Source organism: Pristis pectinata, chromosome 8, assembly GCF_009764475.1.
Source record: "Pristis pectinata isolate sPriPec2 chromosome 8, sPriPec2.1.pri, whole genome shotgun sequence".
NCBI lineage: Eukaryota > Metazoa > Chordata > Chondrichthyes > Rhinopristiformes > Pristidae > Pristis > Pristis pectinata.
The window spans coordinates 73528015-73555406 of record NC_067412.1 but is presented as its reverse complement, the minus strand read 5'-3'; the positions used below and the strand labels follow the sequence as shown (position 1 = coordinate 73555406).

Below are 27392 nucleotides of genomic sequence, written 5' to 3'. Positions count from 1 at the left end.
AGGTTTGTTCCAGCTGAAATCCAAGATTTACTTTTTCAGCTTGACAGGGGTAGGAGAATGAGATTTTATGTAATCTAATGTGTACAATTCAAAAGCAGGTTATTTAATGACTACTAATCTTAACTGATATTTCTCTACAGTGCAGTGTGATTGAGAGCATTACCAACCTACTGGTAAACTGGCTGACCTTGTACTCTGTGTATGTGATGGAGATGGACAGAGAGATTCCCAGTGGTTCAGAGAGTCCTCAGTAAGTATGTATAATACAAGGAATGCCCAAGTAAATGATTGTTTGCCTCATCCTATGTATACTGTGACCTTAAGCATGGTTTTATTTATTACTTTTATTTGCATTATTGAGGACTTGCTTGGTGGTTTGTAAGTTTTATAAAATTTAGCAAAACTGTTAAAATTAGGATAATCCCAGGTCGGGGGTTTGCTGATCTTGGGCAGGAAAGCAGGAGGATTGCTGAAATCGGTGTTGGTACTCCTGATTAGAGAAGGAAAAATTAGCAACAGTACCCTATTATAGAACATGGAACAGTACAGCACAGGAACAGGTCCTTTGGCCCACACTGATCATGATGTCAATTTAAATTAATCCCATCTATCCCTCCATCCCCTGCCTGTTCATGTGCCAGTCTAAAAACCTCTTAAATGTTACTGTCGTAACTGCTTTCACCACCTCCCTGGCAGCACATTGTGAAATCTTACCCAGGCAAGGGATCACTTGCTGATAACAAACTAAAACAGGAAACTGCCAAGGGAAATTGGGAGATTAGGTGGGGAGGAATCTACTTGTGCTGTGATGCATATCTGGATTATCACAGTTACCATATTCTTCCAGTGTCCACTTTTTTCAGGATGTAAAGTGACAGCTGGCTTGCTACAAGATCTTGTACTGAGAAAAATACAAACAAAACGAGCTGTATGTAACAACTGTTGTGTAGCTTGTAATTGGAGCCAAAGTGCTTTCTTGTTTTATGTTCCAAGTGGAACTGTTTAGACTTATGGTAGGCCACAGCATCTTTTACCACCTCTAGTAATGTTGGAGGTTTGATTCCCTGCTTAATTCTAACTATCATTCACAGTTCATTCCAATGAATTTGGGGTGAAGGATTGTTTGATGCAACATTTAACTGGCACTGGATGTGTTGCCATGGATGTTATTTGAAAGGAAACCATGCTTCATTTTCAAAGCATTCTATCTTGAATAATATTAATTAATTGACGCACATTTTTTGGCTGGATTGGAAATTTTGGACATAGTCCTTTGATTTCTTAATTTTCTGTGTGGAATGTCTTCTCAAGTCAAGATACTTGTTGTACATTATGATGAGAGTCATCACAGTGCAGGACCTTTTTTGCTTTAAACAGAAGTATGTGTCATTTTTCAACTAGTGTTTTATTATAAGTGTTCTGTAGAATAAAACGTACCTGGTGAGATGGAGGATTGTGAGACCTTTTCAGAGAAAAATTGAAAAGATGTGTTCAGCAGGTTATGGCAGAGGTCTGCGGTAAGAATACAGGATAGAGTGATTAATTTGGGACCGCTGTAGTAAATAACCAGCACAAGTGTAGTAGGTTGACTGCTTCCAAGTGTTCTTTAAGCTTCCATGATTCTCTTGTGGTTGTGAGAATTAATTTGAATTGTGAATGGTACAAGCACATTAAGTTAACTTCCCTTGTGTAATGTTTTGTAGTTCAATCTGTATGCAAGATTTGGATTATTGCTTAATCATGTTTCATTTGTTGTACATTGACGAAAAAATGTTTAAACGTATATTAAGTCTGTATGTTTTGGAAGGTTTACTGTAATTTCTTATTTCTTTGAATAATTCATCTAGAATTAAACATCTGTGATTGAAAGAAGAAAGACAGCCTGTTTAAGTTGGATTCCCAGCACCTCTAGGCCAGAGGTGATTCTCCTTACAACTATACTCTGCTGGGGGATAAAAGCATCCTTTTGCTGCTTTCATTGGTTTAAATTGGAAGACTCTGTTCAATTCCAAGAAATATTGTTCAGAGGAAATTCCAGCTATCTTTTCTCTAGCTCTCCCTAACATTGAGATAAATTGATTTACTTTCCATGCTAAGAGGCTTTATAAATATGTTTGTGCTTCAGAAACGCCTTCCTTTCTGGATTAGTGAATTCTGTTGTTGAACCTTGTGGAATTTAGTGCAAGAATGTTTACGGTAGCACTACAGATAGAAGCTACAACAGTCTGCTGTTGCACTTCATTCTCAACTTCTATGAGACGGTGAGCAAAACCTGTGATCAGAAAATTTTTTCAGCATTAGGTTATTGATAAATGAAGTATAATTTGAGTGGTTATTAGTATGCGACTAATATTACCTGGAATCTTGGTTGATTCTTTAATCACTTACTCTTTTTCTCTGTTGCTAGCAATTATTCTGAAATCTAGGCAACAGACGTAAACTAATAGACAATGCTTGATGATAGGTCATCAACCTAAAATATTGACACCATTTCTCTCTCCATTGATGTTCCCTGACCTACTGAGCATTTCCAACATTCCCTGACTGAGATCAGCTGAATTAATGTATACCAGGGACTTGCCTGGAGTTAAAAACAACTAGGAAAAGTTCCATCAACTGTTTGCCTGTTTAAGGAGACCCTTAATTAACTTTTAAAACATTTGCACAGATTTTCACTATTTCTTCATCCATGCTATAAACTCATCCAAACACTTTCCTGCCTAAAATTAATTATCCAACAGGTTTGAATCAAGCTCTGTAAATAAACATAATCTGGAAGTTCAAAGTAAAATTGGAACTTTTTAGTAAGTATTGTTCTATTTAGAAAAGCGGATTTGTTCAAGGAGTGATAAGACTAACGGCAGGAAGAAGTATAATTGGATTGAGATTGTAGATATAGAATATAAGAACAAGGAGGTTGTCCTAGAACTATAGCCAATTTTTGTTGGTCACTCACTGAATCTGATATACAGTTTCTAGTCATAACATAACAAGGAAGATGCATCTGCACTAGCGAGGGTGCTGAAGTAGTGCTTGGAAAATTGTAGCTCTGAGGAAATGTTGGATCGACTAGGGTTGTTTTCTTAGAAATTGAGGAGGTTAGAGGTGACTGTAATTGCTGAGCATAAATTGAAGAGCCATAGTGGACTGAATAGCAAGTGCTTATTTTCCTTAGCTAAAGGGTCAAAAACGGGTAAATTTAAAGCAATTGCGAAAATGGTTCAAGGGGAGATGAGTAAAGGTTTTTTTTGCACAGAGGTTGATGGGGGTCTCAAATTTGTTGCCTGAAAGAGTGGCAGATGCAGAAATAGTATATGTTAAGAGCTGCAACCTACAGGGCTCCCGGTCACACTGCTTGTTAGGTTAAATAGTTTTTTGACATGTTGGACTGACTAGCCTCCCATGTCATAAACCTTCCATGATTTATTTATTTTAATATGTCTGATTTAGATGGTCTTGAATTGCCAGTTTCTGGACAGTGATTGCAGTGAAATCTTTTGTTAAAAAGTGGATGCAGGAGTGAAAGTCTCATTAAAGAGTCATCTGTGTCGATAGATAATGTGAATTATTGTGTCGTACATGTTTACCACCACCAGATGGTGAAGGTGTTTGCACAAGTTAATCAGGATGTTTATTATCACTGTCTTGTATGATGTGAAACTTGTTGTTTTGTGGCAGCAGTATTGTGCAAAGACAAAATTAATATTAATTACAAAATAAATAGTGCAAAAAATGAAATAACGAGGTAGTATTCATGATTCATGGACCATTCAGTAATCTGATGGTGGAGGGGAAGAAGCTGTTCCTAAATCATTGAGTCTCAAATACAGGTTTCCAAACTTTTGGGATGGAGGTCCACTTTCTAGTTTCATGACAAGTCCGTGGGCCACCACTTCAGTGCACTTGATACACTAATGCACAGAGGCAGCTGGGCATGTACGATGAAGTCAAACAAAATGTAACTTTTAACTCGCATGTGCAAATTTCTGCCAAGCATACGAAGTGCGTCAACAGGAGGGTTGAGGATTTCTTTGGTGTCGCATATGGATGCTGCTGGGGAGTCCAAGGGTCCATCCTTCTCCAGATAGATGCTGCCTTTAAAGTTCCATTTTTTTACTAATTTACTCCAATCGGCCCTTTGCTTACTAAGATTTTATGGTATTCTGTTCTCAGGTTTCAGATATGTATTTGAAGTATGGTCTACCCATGGTAATTATGCCACCTGATGGTATCTTCTATCCGGCGCTGTTGAGTTTGGAATCAGTGAGCCTGAATCAGATATGCTACATTATGTATAAGTAAGTACTTGATCTCCTGTGTCCCATTCCACTGGCACAAAATATTTGTGAAACGCATGTAATATAATTAAGCTTACCATCCTATTATGAGATGAAGATCCCACTGGTTTTTACCAGGAAAGGTTATGCCTTGAGCTTTCAGAGACCAGAGAGAGAACTTGTAGATTAGCTTATGCCTCTTCAAATTTCCTTGTTATTTTGGTAACCTACTGGATTGTTGCTTGATTTAAGATGCTGCTGGAGAAATACACTGATATTGGTTCATCTCAAATTCGAGAGAATGATGATTGTTCACTTAGTGAGTGTAATTTCAGAAATAAGGAATGGTACCGGTGGGTTTAGTGATATCTTTACTGATTGATGTGAGCTAGTGAAGAGAAACACTACCTGGTAACACTGCAAAATCTTACGGACTAAGAGGGTTTGAACTCTGGTAAATGTTGAATTAACCAATGGGAATGAGGGCAAGAATTTGAGAATTGTTGTTGGTTTCATGGATCAGAAAAAATAGCTGATATTCTTCTCCTAAATAGTATTCATCTCTACTTGTGTTGGAGATTAGCTGAACTCTATTGTCAACCAAGCTGTTGACAATCACCATTCAGCCACACACACATCAAAAATTGTTATTTCCAGTAGAACAGTTTATGTAATGGACATGTAATATAAATTAATCTATAAACTTTCGTGTCAATATTTGTTTGTTTGCAAAGTGGATTGGGTAAATCTTAAATTCACTGTAGCTTCTTGCTAAATGCCATGTGGAATTTATAGCTTACCCCTCTTTCCCTTGTTAACTTCAGATTTCAAGTCATTTGGTAAGCAGATATTAAGAGCAGTGGGGACAAATTAATTCTAAACTAAGTTTGCGTATTGAGGCAAAAGGCAAGGCTAGAATACCAAATTATTATTTTGCCTCTTTACCAAGGAAGAGGATGCTGCCTAAATCTCAGTGAAAATGTGGAGGTAATGGATGGGTAAACATTGACGGTAGTCAACCTTTCCTGGACTCAATGCAAATGTCACTTGGTCAAGGTGAGATAAATCCGCAGTTGCTGAGGGAAAGGGGGCTGCTAATCTTTCATATCTCAATACAGGCACATGTAAGAGGCCTGGAAAATGTCAAATGTGACACCCTTGTTCAAAAAGAGGTACAAGGACATGCTAGGCAACTCTACCCCACTCAGTGATGATGGGAAAGCCTTTAGAAATAAAAAGTGGGGGAAAATAATGGATTGTTGAGAAGTATGGGTTGATAGAGTGACAAACTGTTTTAAAGTTTCCTGGACTCATAGAGTCATAGAGCAATACAGCATGGAAACAGGCCCTTTAGCCCAACTCGTCCACGCTGACCAAGATACCCATCTAAGCTAGTCCTATTTGCTTGCATTTGGCCCATATCCTTCAAATTGAAGCAGAAGCATTCGGGATGATATTGATGACCTCAGCCATTCATTGAAAGCACACAGAAGCGCTGGATAAGTGGCAGAAATAACGTACCATCCCAAAGTTACTCACCTGACCTGTCAGCCATTTGTGGCAGAGTTTTTGGTCCTTGAATTGGCTTCATTAGCAACCTCAAAACCCACAAAACTAGGGTAGAAGCAAGTTATCCTTGATCCTAAGGGACTGCTTCAAACAAAAAGGTATCATAAAACTTTAATGGCCATACCTAAATTTTATGTTTTCCCTCTCCACCATTGAAACTTGGAATTTTAAGTTTGGTTGTGAACAGAAGTGGCTCTGCATACTGCTGTTTGAAACCTATTTTGTGTCCTTTCTATCAAAAAACTGCTTTCCTTCCTCAATTTCTTTGAATTCTACTTGGCAATGTTGGCTGGTGACACACCCTACAATTTGCATTATAAATTCCTTGTGCTTGAAACATTCACATCTTGCATGAATGACACTGCCTGTCTCTCTGGTGCTGCCTTAGTTAGTTGCAGTTTTATCTTTTGAATATGACAATGGTGAGTCAGTAATACTTTTCTCATCTGCAGATTCCTACCATCACCAAAGCCTTTTTAGTATCCTTATTCTCTTTCTGCCTTCAACGTGCAACATTTTCTAGTATCCCTATTCTCTTTCTGCCTTCAACATGCAACATTTTCTGGTAAGTAGGTAATCCATTCAAACCAGGGGGTCTGAGCTTTGTAGTTCAGTGGTGCTTATTGCACCTCATGGCAGTGCAGTGGGGCATCTAGTAGAGCTTCTGCCTCACAGCTCCAGTGACCAGGATTCGATCCTGACCTGTGTGGAGTTTGCACGTTTTCTCTATGACTAATTCAGTTGCCTCCATGTACTCCAGTTTTCTTCCACATCTCAAAGATGTGTGGATTGATAGGATAATTAGTTACATGTAAATTGATCCGAGTGTGTTGATGAGTGATAGAAGGACAGGATAAGGAATTGATGAGAATGAGGCAAATAAAAAAGATGGGATCAGGATCAGGTTTATTATCACTGACATATGTCATGAAATTTGTTGTTTTGTTGCAGCAGTACAGTGTAAGATATAAACATTACTATAAGTTACAAAAATAGTGCAAAAGAGGAATAACAAGGTAGTGTTCGTGGCCCATCCAGAAATCTGATGGCAGAGGGAAAGAAGCTGTTCCTAAAATATTGAGCGTCGGTCTTCAGGCTCCTGTACCAGCTCCCCGATGATAGTAACGAGAAGGGGGCATGTCCCAGATGGACAGGACCCTTAATGATGGATGCTGCTGCCTCGAGGCACCACCTCTTGAAGATGTCCTCGATGGTGGGGAGGGTTGTGCCTGTGATGGATTCTGGCTGAGTCTACAACCATCTGCAGCCTCTTTCGGTCCTGCGCATTGGAGCCCTCCATACCAGATGGTGATGCAACCAGTCAGAATGCATCTGTATGCATCCGTGCATCTGTAGAAATTTGCAAGGGTCTTTGATGACATACCAAATTACCTCAACTCGTAATGAAGTGGAGCTGCTGGCATGCCTTCTTTGTGGTTTCATCAATGTGTTGGGCCCAAGACAGGTCCTCTGAGATGTTGACGCCCAGGTACTTGAAGCTTCTCACCCTTTCCACCGCTGACCCATCAATGAGGATGACTGGTGTGTGTTTAATGTAGAATTAATCTAAATGGGTGCTTGATGATTGGCACAGACTCAGTGGGCAGAAGAACCGGCTTCCATGCTGTATCATTCTGTAATGCTCTGTTTTTAAAAAAAAATCTCCGACTGTCTCAGTCCATCTTCTGCTGAAGCACCTGATCAAGGACTCCATGAACAATTACTCCAATTACCCACCCATCTTCTATCCTTGATAAATTTCTGCTGAGCCAAAGCAACCATCCCAATCCTATCAATTCCTACACCAAGCTAATTTATCCATTTTTAATCTGCTGGTTAGATGGGTGCTTGAGAAATTTACAAAGCAACAGACTAAGGCTGATATTAATGGATTAACATCATATACGTGTGAGTTTAGTAAGCATGATTAAATAAAGAACAAAGGAGGGCATGTGACAGGGTTCCTAATATTGATATGAGAGAAGGAGAAATCTGAGTTTGGAATTCAATGCATTTTGCTGGCTCAGCCTGATTAATTGATGGCAGTAGCAGGTAGTATTGAGACAGTTTGTAGGTATTTGCCTAGTGTCTGTTGAATATGTATTATTGTCTTCATCACTTTGCAATTTTCTTGTATCGTTATTGAAGTACCAAAGTTTTATAACAGATCCTCTAATTTAAATCTTTCCATGGCTTAACCTCTTCTCGCCTCTGTAACCTCAGCGAGCCTGACATCTTCCTCCCTCTCCAGTAGTCTTTGCACCTAATAGCTCTAGTCTTGTATATTATGTCTCCCTTTGCTCTTCATTGGGCATGCCTTCCGAAGTCTGTGGACCAACAAATTAAAATGGTATCCCAAATCTTTCCCACTTCCCTATTCTCCTTTGATTCTCATTAAAATGCACCTGTTTGATCAAATATTCAGACCCCCTCGTCCTGAAGAAGGGTCCTGACCCGAAACATTGACTGCCTGCTTTTCTCTACAGATGCTATCTGGCTTGCGGAGTTTCTCCAGCATCATAGGGTTTTTCATCTAGATTCCAGTATCTGCAGTCCTTTGTTTCTCTATTCATACCCCCTCCTTTGGTACAAAAGATGAGATATTGCAAAAACTGAAACTCAAAAAAAAATTCTGAAAACACTCAACAGGCCCAGCAGCATCTGTAGAGAAAGAAACTAAGATAAGGTTTCCTGTCAATGACCTTTCATTAAAACTGGTCTCATCAATTCTAATACATGATTATTAACCTGAACAGTCAACGCTTTTCTTTCATTTGCTTGAGCCCTTTTCTTTTCAATGAGTAAAGTTGGCTCTTTGAAGCTTGGACTGCTTTTGAACAAAATAGTGGGAAAATATTTAACAGGGTTTTTCAAATTTATTTTACAGTTCTGTGGTCTGCAGTTTACTATTTTGTTGTACAAATTGTATGCAAATGTGTAGAAAAACATCATTTCTTTATTTTGTTTTTCAGGTATCGTACAAATCTTATAGCTTTGAAGTCTTTGGATCCAGGCAAAAATGTAAGGATATTATAGTAGAAGAGCCACTGAGAATTCCAAAACTGAATCCTTCAGAATTGCACTGCAATGTAGTTCTTGTGCTTTCGTAAAATAGTGAAATGCAATTTTTGGTTTTACTGATCACTTACCTTGTTTGAAGCCCATGTTGTCAATGGTACTTTCTTGTCTTAAAACCCTTCATAAGCTTGTGGTCATGGATGGCTATCAGTATTGATAAGTTTACTGCGAGTCAACAACTGGGGGTATTTGATATATTAACTACGTGTGTTTGATCTTACATCTGAATCGTTCCAGAATGCCTTGTAGACTGTTGCATAAGTGTGGTCAGTCTTATAAGGTTGTCACTGGTAGAGAAATCAAATATTTTGGGAACTAGTTTTATGATTTAGACATATCAGCCTCAGAAGACCACCCCTTTAACTATAGCTGATTTAATTTGACTCCGGCTGACTAAATTTCTCAACACAAGTTCTCTATAGTATTCTGAAATACAAATATAAAATACTGGAAATATTCAGTAGGTATGGGGAGAGAGTTACCATTTCAGATCAATGACCCTTTTATCAGTAGTTAGCAGTTAGAAATGAAACTAACTTGATGTGAAAGAGGGAGAGATGAAGGAACAGAAGTCTGTAATAGGGTGGAGACTAGACAATGAATGACACAAATTGTGCTGGTATTGACAGGAAAGAAAAGATGATAAAAGCTAGATTTTAACAAAAGATGTCTCCGGAAGAGGTGCATGTAGGGGGATATTAATGATATCTGAAATTGCTGGAAGAAGGGAGGGAACAATTGAATGCTGGAAATGTGTGATAAAGAGCAGAATGGCTGAATTATCAGTTATACCATATAACTGAAGTAACTTAATCGAGTGCTGGAGGGGAAAGATGTTTGTTCCCATATCCTTGAAGGAGTGATTTGGTGGTAATGTTGTCAACAGCCATTATAGCCAACAGCAATCTGAATTTATATACCATCTGGCAAAACGCTGCATATTTATCAAAGAAAATTTCACATTTGGCTACATTTGAAGTTATTGGGTCAGACCAAATTTTAAGGAGTCTTCTAAAGATAAGAACAAAAGAAAAAGCAGGAACAGACCATGCAACGTTTCAAATCCTCTTAGCTCACTTTCAAAGTTGCTTTGAGCAATCAATAAATTTGGTATGTCATACTGTCTTTTCATCTAAGTTATTAACATCAACTGTACATAGATAAAGGCCCAAGGGCACTGAGCTCAGTGGGAGCCCACTAGAACCAGTCATCCAACTTGAATATTACCCATGTACTTGTACTTTAATCCTCCATCTTTGCGTGCCTAATCAAATCTCTTTGGGTATCCGGATCAATGACCTCCGCAAGTTTATGTTTATCCACCCTGCTTGTTACAATCTCATAGTAGATTTGACTAATATGATTTTTGGTTCATTAAACCATGTTGGGTCTGTCGAATTGTATTATTAAATGTCCTGTTAATATGGATTCCAACATTTGGTTAAACAACTTCTCTGTCTCTGTCTCGTAACTGCAGCAGTACTATCAGATTTGAAGGCAGCAAAAAAAGTGTCTTGAATTTTGGAAGGTTATCAATTTTGGAATGCATCCATTATCTCAGTAGCACTTGTATAGAATGTGAGAATGAAGTTTATCGAGCCCAGGGGTCTTTTCTAGTTTTAATCCCATTAATTTCTCTTTGTACTTATTTTACTGGCATTAGTTATTTTAAATTCCTTGATCATTGAGTCCTTCATTCATTTCTGCTATATTTGTATTTTATGTAATGAAAGTATAAAATATTTGTTTAATGCCCTGCTATTTCTTCATCGCCCTTGATTTCTCTTGTCACTGTCTCCATGTGGATCAGTATTATTTTGTACAATGTTGCATTGCTGTATAAGCTCTAGCAATTTTTTTATGTCTCACTAATATACTTGGTCTTTTTTATTTTTTTTGCTCATTTCACTGTTGCTTCCTGAAATTTTCCCAATGCTCCAAACATTTTCAGCCTCTTTTAATCGTACAGTTTCTATAATTTCCTCTGTTAACAATGAATGGATCAATTTTCTTGTAGAGCTTTTATTTCAGAGTATTAAACATTTTTTGAGAATATTAAAATATCTATTTAAATGTTTACTTTTGTGTATGAAAATAAAAATTGGAAGCAAGAGTAGGCCATTTGACCCCTCTGCTGGTAAGATCTTCCCTGCACTAATCCCTTAATTGCCATAATAGCTTAAAAAAATTATCAATTTTTTTTCTTGAATATACTCAGTAAGTGAACCACCATAGTCCCCTCAGGTTGTGAATTCCATAGAAAGTTGTTCACATCTCTGTCCTGAAAAGCCAATCTTTTATTTTGCAATGGACTCTTGATTCCAGATACCCTGATCAAGGGAAACACCAGCCCCTCATCTATACTATTAAACCTGTAAGAATTTGTCTACTGGTTAGCTTTCAATCTAATTTCCCAATCCACTATGGCCAGTGTGTCCCTTATGCCTACATGTAGTTGGCTTTAACTTCAAAATTTGTGTTTCTAACTTAGCTGTGTCTCTCTCAAAGTACATACAAGATTCAATCATATCGGGCTGTCTTTTCCAAGATTATCGCTCGTTATGACATGATTAATTAACTCTGTTTTATTGCACAAAATGAGGTTTAAGTCTGTAGAATGGGTTCCATAATGTATTGTTTCAGAAAACTCCAAGTGAACTTGCCCTCCAAATTATTTATGCCAATTTAATGTTCAGTCAAAAGTAAAAATTAAAACCTCCATGATTATTGCTACAAACCTCTCCTATTTCTTGATTAATTCGCGTCAGTTGTTTTGCTGCTGTTGGCAAACCTGTAAACCACTCCAACTCTTGTTTTTTGTCCTTTGTTATCTTTTATCTCCACTTGTATTTATTCTGCTTCTGTTTTTTTTCTGGCCCAAGATCCTCTTTAGATTAGGGATATATATTTAAATGTAAAATATGCATAAATTCTCTAAACCAGCAATGGCTAACTTTTAACTTTAAATGAATAAGGCTAACTTTTACTGTCATACTTTTTAATGTAGTTTTCTGATCTACGGTAACCAGCTTGTACCTCATGCATTTGGAATGTGCTTTATTCAAATTTAAGACCCTGGTTTCAAACTGAACTAATCCATCTTTATCTAAATTTCTGTCATTATGATCACTGTTCCTCAAGGTCCTAAAACTAGCAGACAATTAATTAACCTTTTCTCATTACACTGTTCTACATCCTCAGTATATTGGTTGAAGAGTGACATCTTTTGCATACTTTGTGAATTCATCTTGTGCGCTATTACTGCTAATTTGGTTTGCCTCATTGTATATATAAATGAATATTGTACTACCCTTGTTACATGCACTTCTGATTTCCTGTTTTATACTGTGCCTTACATTACCTTGAATGTTTACAAATACCTCAAATGTTTTCTGCCCCTTATCGTTTTTTTTGGTCTATCCTATGTGATTATATTTCATTTTCTGAGTTAAGATCCGTTCACTCAGCTGCTTTTGTCTCATCCTTTATATCTGAGCTGCCCTATCTTTTCCTTTCTGCTTACCTTTTCTAAATGTTAAGTATCCTGGAATATTTAAATCCCAACCTTCGTCGCTATGCAACCATGTCTCTAATGGTTATTAGTAAAGATATCCATTTATTTATATTATTTATAATAAAGTTTTTTGACTTGTCAACAGCTTTATTGCTGCCTCAAGTGAGATGACTACTTATCTTGTTAGTTGGCAAACTAGTGTTCCTAACTCCTATTTTGTGGGATCCAAAAATGATGGCATCTTTTAATGTTAATTTAACTTAAATTTAAGTGCCCTGGGCATGCTATGTTCCTTAACTCTGGTGCAATTACTGCTCTCATTTGGAGAGATACTCTACCAGTGCATTAACAACTCGTATTCCTTTTGAGATGTAATATATTTCCCTTTTAAATACCTATCCTATCTTAAAAGCACCTCAAAGCATATAAAAGTACTTCAAAAGACAATAGCACTTCAAAACATAAAAATTAAACTAATGGAATGCATCCATGTATTCTATGGGTAAAGTTTGGTTAGCAGAAACTAACTGCAAATTTCATGTTACATCTGTCATATTTCAAAAACTTTTAATTTGAAAGATATTTAGAGCTATCTATAGCTGCTTAAAGTTTGCTCACTTTTGTTTGGTCTGTTCTATTGTCTTCCTGTTTGTATATCCAAATTGCCAAGCCCATTCATTGTTGCTATCAGCTCAATTTAAGATGCATTTTTGTTTAACCTGTTAATTATTTAATTTGGTAAACATATTTTCAATTCCTTCAGACAGTAATCATTTTGACTTTTAAAATTAACGTTGTTCTTAACAGTAATTGTAAATGTTTAAACAAAGGAATAGCATTTCTGTTTAACAAAAAGCATACTTCTTCCTGGTGTTGCACATTTAGTTGGAACCTATTTTTTCAATTTGTCTGCTTGATTTCTCCCTTCCATTTGTTTACCTTTATTTCCTTGTTGCCCAATAAGCCTGTATCAGATAAGCCAATGTTGTTTCTGTTTCTATACTTCACAAACACTCCTGAGAGATCTGCTATTTATTTATTATCCTTTTGTTTTACTTTGTTAATTAATCTGCCACTTTGCAGTATTCGGTATTGGAAGCAATATGTGTTTCAATTTATTTATTGTAAACCCATACAGGAAAAGTCCAATTTGCTGATGCTTTTGGCAAGGAGATAGCTATTGAATTTTTATTGGCAACGCAGCTCAGCCAAGTAGTATGTGTACACTGTGTCATGTTGGAAGTCGTGGACACTTCTGTTGACCTGGAAGACCAAGTTCAAGAAGTGTCTCAAGCTGCAGTAGCTTGAACCATGGTTTACAAAGCTGGAATGGCAGCAGGAGTAATTGACAGATCTGCGAGGCTGAGAATTTGATGGATAGAGTGGTTAGGGATGAAGTTACACTGTAGCTTAAGACTGCAGACATAAGGAGAATTGGTGACTATGGGCTGATGAGGAGAAGTAGGCAGGTGGTTCAAGAATCCCACGTGTCCATTTTGCTCATTAACAGATTTTCCCATTCTGATAGTATTGAGGGCAGTGGTTCTTCCCTGAAGTGCAGCCAGAGCTGGAAACGTGTCACCAAAGATGGCTCACTCACACAGGAGGTGAGGAAGAAAATTGGGAGAGCTCAGGGAATTCAGTTGATAGGGAGACAGGTGCTTCTGTGGCCATAGTTGTGACTTCAGAATGATATATTGCCTCCCTGATACCAGGGTCTAAGGGCATCATTGATAGCAGTAAAGCATCCTGAAGGGAGAGAGTGGACCACAATTTCTAGTCCTTCACATTGGTACTGATGAATTAAGTCGAAGAAAGGATGCAAATTTTGGGGAGCTAGGAAAGAGATTAAAAAAAACAGGACCACCAAGTTCAAATCAGCTTAATTTATTGTCATATACACCAGGGTGCAATGAAAATTCTTGCTTGCATGAAGCTCAGTGTAAACAGTGTACATGGTAATAAATACAGCGACGTGAAATAAAAACAGAATGATGCAAAGTAAAGTAGTGTAAACTGAGGCAGTACAAAAAGAAATTCTAAAGTGGCATAATAGATGAGGTAGGATTAAAGGTTTGAGAATGTGGTGGCAGCACCACCGGGAAGGGGATCTGAAAGAGGTGACTAGTTAATCTGATAGCAGTAGGTAAGAAACTGTTCTTGAGTTCTTCTCCATGAAGATAGAAAGAAAAGAGAATGGCCAGGTGGCAGGAAACCTTTGATATAGTTGGCCTTCCTTACGCAATGCACCCGTGAAGATGAACTGGGTGGAAGGATGTGCTGAGCCTGTGATGGACTGGGCAGTGTTTACCACTCTTTGCAGGTTCTGATGGTTTAGAGCAGAGCAGTTGTCATTACCAGGCTTAAGTGCATCCTGTTGGGATACTTTCTATAGTGCATCTGTAAAAGTTCAAGAGAATCCTTATGGATAAGCCAAATCTTCTCAGACGCCTAGTCAGTACATACGCTGATGTGTCTTCTTGATCATCGCAACAGTATGGAAGGACCCAAGGAGATTGGTGATGTGATGGCTAGGAACTTGAGCCATTGACCTTCTCTACAGCAGCTTTGTTAATGAGGACAGGGTTGTGTTTATCTCCCTGCTTCTTTAGGTCAACAACCAGCTCTTTTGCCTTGCTGACGTTAAGGGCTACATTTTCGTTCTGACACCGTGTCACAAGGTTTGCGATTCTCTTTCCTGTACTCCATCTCATCATTGTATACAGCATAGAATCATGGGTATACAGGGAGAAGAGCTGGGGACTGAGCACGCAACTCTGGGGAGCACCAGTGTCGAAGGTCAGGGTGGATGAAATTCTAATCGACTGAGGTCTCCCCATCAAAAAATCCAGAAGTCAGTTATAGATGGCCAAAATTAGGTGCAAGGGAGGTGTGTCCTCTGTGGACCTATATTCTATGTATGCCAATTGTAGGGAGCCTAGATTGTCCTGGAGGCTGGTGTTGATGTGGGCCATTACCAATCTCTCAAACCACTTCATTATGGTTGATATTCGAACTACTAGTCAGTACTCATTGAGACAGGACACTTTACTTTTCCTGGGGCCTGGAAACAGAGGTTTCCTTGAAGCAGACAGGGACAGTAGACTGTTGAAGTGAGAAGTTGAAGATGTTGGTGAAGATGGTTGCCATTTGGAACTAGTAATTTCAGGATTACCCCCAGTGCTTTGTGCTAACAGAACCAGGAGGATTGAGCAAGTTGATGCTTGATGGGAGAGCTTTAGATTTTTGAGACTTTGAAACTATTTCTGGGCAAGTGGGATATGTACAAGTCAGAAGAGGGATAGGAACGTGAAATGAAAGTCAGGAGGGAAAAGCAGCTGGAAGTGTAAATTAGGAATACTGTGAACAATACAGGCAGTGGAAACAAAGAATTGGAGAATGGAAAAATGCTAACAGTGAATAAATTAATGGTACAAATAATCACAAATGGGTTTGATCCAATTGGCATTATGGAAATATGGCTGCAGGGCAACTACAGCTGGGAATTTAAAAATTCCAAGGTGTTTGATGTTTGAGAAGGGCAGGCAAAAAGGATAGAGTTGGGATAGCGCTGTTGCTAAGGGATGATATCAGTATAGTGGTTAGAAAGGAACTTGGCAGATGGCATTGTAAAATTAGAGTATTTGAATGGAGCGAAAGGGGGGGGGCAGAAATCATTGAGACAAGTTGTATACAAGATAATAATTGTGGCTTAGGCTATGTTATAAAGGAAATCTGAGGTGCATCTAATGGGTAGTACAGTAATCAGTGGGGGGGGGGGGGCAAGATGGGGAGGGAAGGGAGAACTTATAATCAAATGAGTACCAACAAAGTAAAATGTATTCAAGATAAATTTCTAGATCAGTATGTTGAGGAATCTGATAAAGAAAAGGCTTTTGTAGATAGAGTATTATTCAACAAGAAAGTTTAATCTTGTAATGGGGCAACTGAGAGAGAGCAAATATGATAGAATTTTACATAAATTTCAAAAATCATGAAGTCCAATCTGAAACCAGGGTTTTAAATCTAAACAAAAGGAACGATGACGTGCAGGTTGGCTGCGGAAGATTGGGAAACTACATTTCCTGTCCACTATCATACCCCTCCATGTCTAGCATTTAAAGAAATAACACAATTGCACCAAATTTTCAGCAAAGAATTGGATAAAGGGAAAATAGAACAAGGGAGTCAACTTGCGTGAAGCATAAATATATATGAGGAGTTTGTACTAGTGTGGGCTAACGTTGGTACCTTGCAGAAATAAAAGAATGGGGAATAAGGAAATGGCAGAAAGATTTTAAGAAAAAATACATAAGATACAGAAAACTTCCCTGAAATACTGGAGAATTAAGGGTCTTCTGCAAATGAAAAAGCAAAAGAAATCAGTATTATTGAAATTCTACTAGAGAAATTAGTGTTCCTGAAAACTGATAAATCCATAGGACAAGATGATCTTCATCCTAGAGTTTTGAAAGTGGTGTCCATGGGCATTGTAGATGTCCTGGTTATCGTCTTCCAAAATTCTATAGATTCTGGAATGATGGAATGGTTTCTGCAATATGACCCCATTGTTTAAAGGAGGAGGGAATGAGAAAATGAGGAACTACTGATACATTTGCTTGATGTTGGTACTTAGCTTGGTGGGGGGGGGGGGGAGAGAATGCTGGAAGGATGTGATATCGAGACTAAGAAAATGATGATCTGGTTGAGCAGAGTCGACTTGTATTCATGAAAGAGAAATCATGTTTTACTTCGATCATATAGGGCCTTGGTGAGACTACACCTGGAGTATAGTCTCCTTGCCTTTAAAAATAAGGACATACTTGCTATAGAAGGAGTGCAGTGCAGATTCACCAGACTAGTTCTCGGTGGAACAGCTGTCACGTGAGGAGATACTGAGCAGACTTGTCCTATATTCTCCAGAATTTAGAAGTGATTTTACTGAAACATTTAAAATACTTGAGGAGTTTGACAGAGTAGAAGCAGGAAGGATGTTTCCCCATCTAATGAGTTTACTTTCAAAATAAGGGGTAGATTATTTGAGACTGAAATGAGGGGAAATTTCCTCACTCAAGATGGTAGTGAATCTTTGAAATTCTCTAGACCAGAGAGCTGTTGAAGTTCAGTCACTGATTGCATTCAAAACACAATTGATAAGTGTTCTGAATATTAGAGGAATCAAGGAAAGGGCAGGAACATGATATCGAGGTAGAAGATCAGCTTGATCTTGTTGAATGGCGGAACATTCGCAAAAGGATAATTGGCTTATTCCTGCTCATTTCTTGTGTTCTTGCATCAACAATTGACCTGTTATTGATGATGCATTGTGCTGTGTGAACTTTTACTTCTTGTCACAGGCATTGTTATGATGCGGCATTGTTATAATGGAGCATTGCCTCTGAGCTAAAACCTGTGCCATGGCATTGTACACAATAACTTGGTAAACTTTAGTTATGGTGGATACTTCCTTTGACATTTTATCTTTTAACTTCAAGCTTGAATATTTTCTTCTTTCACTAAAGAATGCTATAAATACTCTGCAGGTCAGTGAGAGTGGGTACAGGTGTTTCAGATTTACAGTCTGCTGTATTTTGCCCATGTATTAATATTTTCAGCTTGTTGGTTAGAATAGCAAAAAGGATTCTCTTCAAGAAAACTTGGCTCATCAGTTTTTATTTTAGGCACAACAGGTTGGTTGTAGCTTTCTAAAGCCATTGTCTCGATATACTTTTACCAGAATTTCACACCTTAAGGGAACTAAAAATTAACTAAGCAACTTCTAGAACTATTCCTGTGGATACAGTTTGTCTGGAGGAATCAAAGTTCATTTGGATACCAGCTTGGTTTACATGTCTTTTTTCATATGTTGTGAAAATATTCAGATATATTTAGAACTCCTATTAAAACTGAAATTTGGGTAACTCATTTGATGAACTGGGATACTTCACTTGTATCTGTCAAAATGTTTTTCAGGTGCACATGGGATTAAAGGTGAACAGGAAAACATTTCAGCAATACAATGCATTTGTGAAAGCTGCAGTCAGCTGTTTGTGGACATCTGGAAACTTCGTACAAGATATTTGCTTGATGAGTATTGGGATTGAAGATGATCTGTTGGCACAAACAAAGATTACAGATTCAAAGGACAGCTTTACTATTGTTAATCATCCAGCACTCATGGGGCATGCCATAAATTTTATCCAGAAGGTAAATATAGATTGAGAATTGAAGGCTTTAAGGGCAAAGATTTGAGAGAATCAATGCGAAAATGTACTTGTGTGTGAGTGAGTTTTCTTCTGCTTGTATTGGTATAGCTTCATCGTTATTTTGGAATAACTTTATTAATTAAGTGTTGTGTTTGAAGGAACCCTGCGTTTGAAACTGCAGTAGTCTAAAGCTGGGTCTGTACCTGTGATTTTCTTTTCTCCCTCTTCTTTTGGAGCAAAATAAAATGTTTGTACAGATCTGTATTTTTCTTAGAGCAGGAGGGAAACAATTTTTTTGTCATGTAAATTGATAAAGGAGACATATAGCTGAGCACTGCAGGCTAGCATTATCTAAAGTAATATCAAGAAGTTCTATCCAACATAAATATTTTTCATCAATTTAACAGAACAATTCTGCTGCAATCTCAATTTTTCCTGTCTGCTTCCTTCTCTGGCACTTAAGCTTCATTTGAATATTAGATTGTTAGCTACTTCCTTTCCTCTGCTTCATTGTCCTCATTGCAGATCAGGCTGTTCAGTCCCTGCACGTTTTTGCCCTGATGAAATTGCTGTCTTATTTTCCGTATTTGACCTTTGCACAAAGTAAATCCTTATTCATGGTACTTTCAACTCTGCCTTAGTTAGCTAGCCAGCCTTGTGCTCCGAGCACATTTTTATCTCCAGTTAACCCTTTGATGCTAATTTAGAATGTCTGACCATATTTGAGGATCAAGTTAGTGAGGCTAGTTTTTTTTCCTAAAGCTACTCCCAGATATCTCTCTCTCTCGCTCTTTCCTGTAGCCGTACAACACTAATATTACTTGTAAACTTGATGAATATTGGGCTTTTATACTTTCAACACCCTTATTTCCACCAGCTTCCTTTCAATCCTACCCCACTCAATGGTAGGTACAGTATCAATCATTATGACAACGAGGAATAATGAATTGCAGTACAAGCAACCTTGTTATTTACTATGTAATCTTGCACTTTTCTAATTATCTTCAAAGTCTACTGTCTGACAATCTGTGGAGGCAAGGAAACATTCAAACCTTTAAACAAAGTTTCAGTTTGACCTACCTTTTTAACACCAGATGCCATGCTCATAGGTTCCTTAGTTTCCAATACCGTCTACTTTGCCTCCTACTCCTGATTATTTCCCTGTTCATTCCCAACCCCTACACTACCTGTTGCTTCTCCTATGCCTCTTTCATCTTTCAATAGTCTCCCATCTGAATCCACTATCTGCTTCTGACTACTATTTATTCCACTATTTCTTGGCCTAATGATTAATCACATTATTTATTGCTGTTTTCCCTCATTCCCTATTTAAGATATGATTTCTTTATTAGTCACACGTACATCGAAACACACAGTGAAATGCATCTTTTGCGTAGAGTGTTCTGGGGGCAGCCCACAAGTGTCGTCACGTTTCCGGCGCCAACATAGCATGCCTGCAACTTCCTAACCTGTACGTCTTTGGAATGTGGGAGGAACCTGGAGGAAACCCACGCAGACATGGGGAGAACATATAATCACCTTACAGACAGTGGCCGGAATTGAACATGGGTTCCTGATGCTGTAATAGCGTTATGCTAACCGCTACACTACCGCACATATTTCAGACTGTTGTCATTATTATCAAACTGTTTGATGATGTTCGAAGGTTCTTTTTAAATGTATCTTAATTTTCACTTTCTCTTAAGTTTATCTCTCCCAAATCCCTACAGCCTTTATTCTAAAATGATCAAAGTAATTTACAGTCCTCATCTGTGCTATGAGAAAATGGTTTTCATTGCAGATGAGTATTTTGCAACCTTTTGCCCTGGATCTCTGAGATTAGTTTTATTCCACATTTTAATTAAGGTTTAAGATTTTTGATCTTTTGTGAAAAGCCAGCATCATATGATGGGGCCCAGTAGCAACCAGCACTGTAATATTTGAGGTTTGGAGGCTGTGCTTTGTCAAAATACCTGAAGCTCAAAACTTTTGCTCTTATTCTTCAAGTTTGGTTCTATTCATATGTACAACTTGTAAAAATCCATGTATCAATCTCTTCTGCCATTTTGCTTTTAGTTTATTTTCTCCATTCATGCACAAGTGAGTACAAACCAGGTTCTACAAAGTGATGAGAAACAAAGATCTAAAAGTCACTAGATTTACTGGTTGCCCTGAAATGGAGAAAAATTATTTTGCTGGTATGAACATCTGGTTACGTGAAATATTACTACTGTTTAATTATTTTAAAAGGATATTGCATTTTATTTTCAAATCTTTTTGTGGCTTATTGCAAGTTTTGATAACTAATAATTTTCCATTGCAGAATTGAATTTTCTTGGCATATGACAGTTTGAATTTTTTTGGCAGATGAAATTATGAAGAATGTTAGAAGCATGTTATTCTTTGCCTGTCTAAATGCAGTTAGAGTGAGCCTAATTCTAACTACATTTAGAGCCTGGTGTTGCCTATCTTAGTGTAACAAATGATTCCTTACAAATTCTGCAATTTTTGAAAATTAGCCTCAATATTAAAAATTGTGCTGTTATCAAAAATGTTATCAATGAATTATGTAAAAGTTAACTTAGAAACTAAACATGGTAATCATGATAATATTCTAGATTGGGGCAAATTACATTTACGGACTGTAGGTGCATGCCTTGTTGGCAGATGGGCCACTTCAGCATCGTGCTCAACAGACAGTTGCACACTATAATTTTTTTTATTCCATGGTCCTTGACTCTAAAAGTTGGCCACTTCTGATTTTAGGGTTAATTTGATTTTTTTTCCCCAATTTTTTAAATGTTTACTTGTTTCTATTGTAATATGTATGGTAGTTCCATAGGAGCAGAGTTAAAACAACAAATTTTATAATATAACTTTTATAATTTCCCGCAAAGTATGAAAAAAATGAATCATAATTTCTATAAATATTTCTACTAATTCATGATTGGATTATTCCTTAAGTGGTTCTTGTGTCTCATTTCACAGTGGTGCACTTTTCAATAGGTTGGTGGGTAGAGTTTACTACATTGTCAAAATGAAATATTTGCTTGTGACATGGTTAGTAATCTTACTTTTGATAATTCCATGATTAAACTTTTTGCAGGGTTGGCCCAATGGAAAGAAACGATTCCATGCAATACAGGTATGCTAATTAAGTGTATTTCTTGGTATGTAAATGATGAAATGAGCTTTCAGTGATTCATCTGGGGCCTCTGATATAAAGATCTAGTTATAATGCTTTTTCAATTTTATATAAATGATTTATTCTCTCTTCCCTGTCTCTTCTTCCCTTCTCTCTTTCACACGCGCGCACACAACTTTTATCTCTCTTATACATAATGTATATTAATATCCTTCTGTCCATATTAGTCAGTGTTAGAATTCGGACTTTTTCAGGATTGTGAATTCAAAAATTCAATCTGTGGTGAAACATGCTGTAAAATTCTTCTGATAATCTGGCACATCTGGTACATTGGTGTTGCCACGCTGGCAAATTTTCTGGACAATTAAATGTTATTGCTATTAATACCCCAACACATTTTTATGTGTTTTTAGATTTTACACAGTATGATTAAATTTTCTAGTGAACCAGGTAAGTTGAAAATGAGGTGCAGGGATTGGAGCCCCAGGTGAGTGGGAAGGGGGTTATAGGAACCATTAATTGGTGAACTAGATGCCATACCATGGGAATTTCTGAATAGTTAGGTAGTGAATTATCAGAGTTTTACAGTATATTGAATTATTATGACACAAAGACATGCAATCCATCAAGTCCATACCATCTCTGCAGAGTAATTCAGTCAATTCCACTCCCCTACTCTTTTCATGTAGTCTAGCAAATCATTTTCCAATTCCCTACCTAACTGGCTTCTAAATGCCACAGTCGACTGTATTTTTATCATTGTCATAGACAGCAAGTTCCAGATCATAACCATTCACTGGTTTTATTAAAACAAAAGTTTTTCTTTGCATTCTCCCTATATCTTTTATCATCATAGTTAGTCTGTATATTCTGTTGAAACATCTGCTAATGAGAACAGTTTTCTCTATTTACCCCATCCAAACTTTTCATGATCTTGTGCACTTCTTTAAAATGCTTCAACTTTTGTTTTGTGGAGAACAGCCCCAGCTTCTCCTGTCTAATTGTGAAACTGAAATCCCTCACCCCTGCAAACCTCAATGGATTTTTTTCTAGAAAAGTGAAACACTGCAGGTGCTGGAAATCTAAAACAGAAACAGAAAATGCTAGAAATATTCAGCAGGTCAAGCAGCAATTGTGCAGAAACAGCAGGCAGCGGTAGAGAGAACCAGAAGGAAGGTTCTGATAGGTTGGAATCCAGGAGAGTTTGACATGTGGTGGTGCTGCCTGAAAGAGGGTGGTAAAGGCTTGTGAATTCCAAAAGGTACGCGTGGGAAAGATGTGAGTAGAAGAAGACAAATAAAATTAGCAGTTATCAGAAGAGGGCAGCATAGTGGCACAGCTAGTAGAGCTGCTGCTACAGTGACTTGGGTTTGATACTGACTTTGGGTTCTGTCTGTGTGAAGTTTGCACACTCTCCCTGTGACCTGGGTTTCTTACCACATCCCAAATGAAATGACATGCTCACCTGGTGCCCCAGTTCTTGTATCTCCTTTTGAACTTGTCTGGTTCACTGGAAAATGTATCATGCTATGTAAAATCTTTTTTTAAAAATTGTATTAAAATGTGTGGGTGTATTAATACCAATAATATCTAATTGTCCAGAAAATTTGCCAGTTTGTCACCACCAATGTCCCAGGTGTGCTGGATTATCAGAGTTTAGGTTAACTGGCTATTGTAAATTGCCCATTGTGTAGGTAGATGACTGGAGAATCAATGGGAGTTGATGGGCACGTGAGCAAGAATAGTTTACGGGGAAATGCATGGGAGTGGTCCAAAAGCCAGCATAGATTTGATGGGCTGAATGACCTACTACTCTATCGTATTGAAAAACATTGAAAATAAAACGTGCAAGGCTGGAATTGCTGATTGTCTGAAATTGTTGACTTTAATGTTGAGCTTGGAAGGCTGGGTGATGAGATAATGTTCCTTGAGCATGCACACAGCTGCGTCGGACCAAGATGCAAGGTCAAAGATGAGGTCAGAGTAGGAGTGGGATGGAAAATTTGTCAAGCAGCTGAAAGCATGAGATGTTCTGCCAAGCAGTTGCCTAACCTGCATTTGGTTTGTTAAAAGCAAGAAAATGCAACTGCTGGAAAACTGAAATGAAAACACAAAATGCTGGAGATATTCTGTAGACCAGGCAGCATCTGGGGAGTTAGAAATTGTTAATGTGTTGGATCAATGATCTTTTATCAGAACTGGAAAAAGGAGAAAACACGTATTTTGAGTTGTGTGAGAAGGATGAAGAAAACAAACGGAGTGTTTGTGATGGAATGGAGATCAAGAGGATGGGGATGATGCACACTGTTGATGCCATTTAAAAGAAGATGGTGAATGATTGTTAATCATAGCTGATCTATATGGAGGAGGTACAAATGAAGGGAGATGAAATAGCGCAGAAGAGTGGGAGGGGGACAAAAGCGAAGTACTGGAACTCTGAGATGTAGAATACAGCAACTTCTGGAAAACCTGAAATAAAAGGGAATACTGGGGATGCTTAGTGAGTGAGATGGGGTAGATATTTTCAGCAGATAGGGTAGGTGGTCTTTTCCCTAGGGTGGGGAATTTAAAACTAGAGGCCATGAGTTTAAGGTGAGGGGGAAATATTTAAAGGAGATCTGAGGGGAAAGTTTTTCCACACAGGGCGGTGGTTATATGGAAATGAGCTGCCAGAGGAGGTGGTAGAAGCAGATACAATTACGATGTTTAAAAGACATTTTGGACGGGTACTTGGATAGGAAAGAAGTAGAGGGATACAGGCCTAATGTGGGCAAATGGGATTTGCATAAGTGGGCATCACTATTGGCATGGACAAATTGGACCAAAGGGTCTGTTTCTGTGCTGTACAATTCTATGACCAAGTCAGATAGCATTTGTGTAGAGAGTGAAACTAATGTTTGACGTGAATGGCCTTGTATCAGAGTAACTAGGAAAGGCTAGTTACCTGAAATTGTTGAATTCAATATGGAGTCCTGAGGGTTGCACGTACCTAGAAAGAAGATGAGGTGCTGTTGCTTGTGTTTACGTGGGCTTCAAAGATGGTGGTCGGTGTGAGACTGGGACGGAGAATTCAAGTAACATGCAGCTGGGTTCAGTAAGGTGCCGCTGCCAGACACGCCTCTTCCCCCTTTCCACCCCACCTCCCCAACCATTCCCTCCAGAACTCCCTAGTTTGCTCTTTCATCTGAACCAGCCATTCCTTGTCTCAAAGCACTTTATCATGCAACAGCAGGAGGTGTGACACCCAGCCTCTTAACTCTTTGCTTCCTACCATCCAAGCACCCAAACATTCCTTCAGATGAAGCAAAGATTCACTTGCACTTATTACAAAAAAGTATAATGCATGCTGTGTTTGCAATGTGGCCTCCTCCATATTGGAAAAACCAAACCCCAATTAGGTGATCGCTTTGCATAACACTCTGTCCATAAGGAGCTTCCAATTGCCTCTCACTTTAATTCTCCATCCCATTCCCACTCTGACCCCAACTTTTGGCTTCCTATATTCCTGTCATAAGTTTGTCTTTCCATGGGGAGCGAAAGCAGACGTACACAATTTATAGGTGCAGTCTTGCCAGGGCCCTGTATAATTGCAGTAATTTAGTTGTGCACAGGATGTTCATCTGAATGTTGCTCATATATCATCATTCCTAATTGACCTTGAGTTAAGTATCAGCCACATTAGTGAGTTAACAATGACATATTGAATAGTCAAGCAGACTCAAAGGGCTGAATGGCCTACTCCTATTTTTCTGTTTTCATGTAGTACTTGGACAATGCTACAATTTCAGGGATTTTATCTTTTAGATGAGATAATTAAACCAAGGCTCCATCTGTCCTTTAAGGTGAATATAAAAAATTAAAACAAGAGCAGGAGAGTTTTCCTTGTATCCCAACTGACGTTTTTCCATCCACCAATGCCATTATGAAAAGCTATCATTAGTATTTTTTTTATTCCTTTCAGATTTGTGGGATTTTGCATAAAGTAGCAACCTATATTATAACTACATTTCAAAAATACTTTGGCTTTACTGCTTTGATCTTGAGGCGCTTCCCAAGAACATGAAGGATACAATATAAATACGGCTTAGTTCTTTTGTTTGCTTTCATCTGATCCTTTCACCCTTGGAGCTAATACTGTTTCCTTCCCTCAGCTTTGCCTGCAAACCTTACTTTTCTCTCATTTGCTCCTTATTGTGGTGGCATTTTAAGTCCCTTTTGCCTTCAGTGTTTAATATTATTTGCTTGTTTTTTCTGTGGCCTCAAGTCCTACTATCATTTAGCTGTGCTACATAAATTACTGATGATTCACCTTTTGTTATTTATCATTTCTAAATAACAAGCCTGTAAGTGCCATGATTATAAAGTGAAATATTGTATCTAAACAAGAATGTTTATCCAGTGACAGAACTGAATCTTATGGAATACCTTTTGACTCTACAATTTGTTTTGTTTTAAGGGAAAGGTGTGGAACTGGTATGTGAAATATCTCTACAACCAAGGACTTAATGGACTTAAATACTTCCTTGAAGGCAGCACCCATATATCATCCAGCTCAAGACATTAAGCTACAGGCAATGCACTGCAAAGATCTGCAAATTGAGAGATATCACAGCACTTCGTTATAATTTGCTGTACATACTGGCGATCCATCTGCTTCACAACTAATAATTATACATGAAATGAGTTAGGCATCAGAATAAATGGAAGTGTGATATTGAATGAAGGATGTGTGGTAAAGCTTTGAGAAAGGAAACTAGTCCTCATGGTAATCCAAATACAACAGCCTTGCAAGTCAGTTATTAAGAAACTTGATGTCTGCAGAGCATATTACAGGAGCTAAAATGCACAATGTTGCATTGAATGGTAAACTGTGATGATTCATCATTATTGAGAAGGTTGGTACCAACAAAGCTAACATCCTATGATATCTATAGTGTGAAACATTGTGTTATTTTGAAAAATCTGCAAGTATGTAAATGAGAAATAGTAGAGGCTGGTAGAAAGTGTCAAGTGGTTGAGAATGATACTGGACAAGATGATCAATCTGATAGGATCTTAACTCTTCAGACATTGTGGTGACAAATAATTGAGCCACAGACTTAACAGTAAAAAGACAGTTCTGTAATAGTATTCTGCTGCATTATCCTCTTTCCCTGAGATGCATAAAACATTGAAGAGCTTACTGAAGTGAAATGCTACTGTAACAAATAATATTGGATACAAGTGAAAAGAGCACACAATTTTACAGCATCCCTCAGGAGAATCTAAGAGAGTCTGCTGAGCATATTGTTAAATGTTTGTGGGGGAAGGGCGATGAATAAAATGTTTTTATGACTCTTCCTCAATTGTGGTTACAGTGTTTACACTTTTTATTGATGATAAAGTGTCTTCAAAATAACAAGTTTTATACTTACACAGGGAATATCATTTATAGAAAGCACTTTTCTTCCAAAAATGTTATAAATTCAATGGAAATTTGTTTCTAACAATTAAAGAAGTCTGAAACAGATCGTGAGAACCACTTCAAATGTTGATGCCTGTAGTTGTCTTAAATTGCAAAGGAGTTCTTTTTAGTAAGTCTTATGAATGTAGCATTTTATTCC

At 37.9% G+C, this 27392-nt stretch overlaps 1 protein-coding gene across 1 annotated transcript; it reads left to right on the top strand.

Annotated features, from left to right (window-relative positions):
• The first annotated feature begins 129 nt into the window (after positions 1 to 129).
• On the top strand, positions 130 to 27392 carry LOC127573481 (centromere protein I-like). The gene is made up of 7 exons (XM_052021745.1): positions 130 to 250; positions 2126 to 2261; positions 4174 to 4298; positions 8819 to 8867; positions 18412 to 18645; positions 21751 to 21789; positions 26246 to 27392. Exons 3-7 carry the CDS (start codon positions 4183 to 4185, stop codon positions 26351 to 26353), a joined length of 546 nt encoding a protein of 181 aa, XP_051877705.1. The 5' UTR covers positions 130 to 250; positions 2126 to 2261; positions 4174 to 4182; the 3' UTR covers positions 26354 to 27392.

Coding starts and splice junctions, on each gene's coding strand:
- LOC127573481 (XM_052021745.1), top strand. CDS start 4,183: ATGTATTTGAAGTATGGTCTACCCATGGTAATTATGCCACCTGATGGT. Junction 4,299..8,818: donor ATATGCTACATTATGTATAA/GTAAGTACTTGA, acceptor TTTGTTTTTCAG/GTATCGTACAAATCTTATAG. Junction 8,868..18,411: donor CTTTGGATCCAGGCAAAAAT/GTAAGGATATTA, acceptor AATGTTTTTCAG/GTGCACATGGGATTAAAGGT.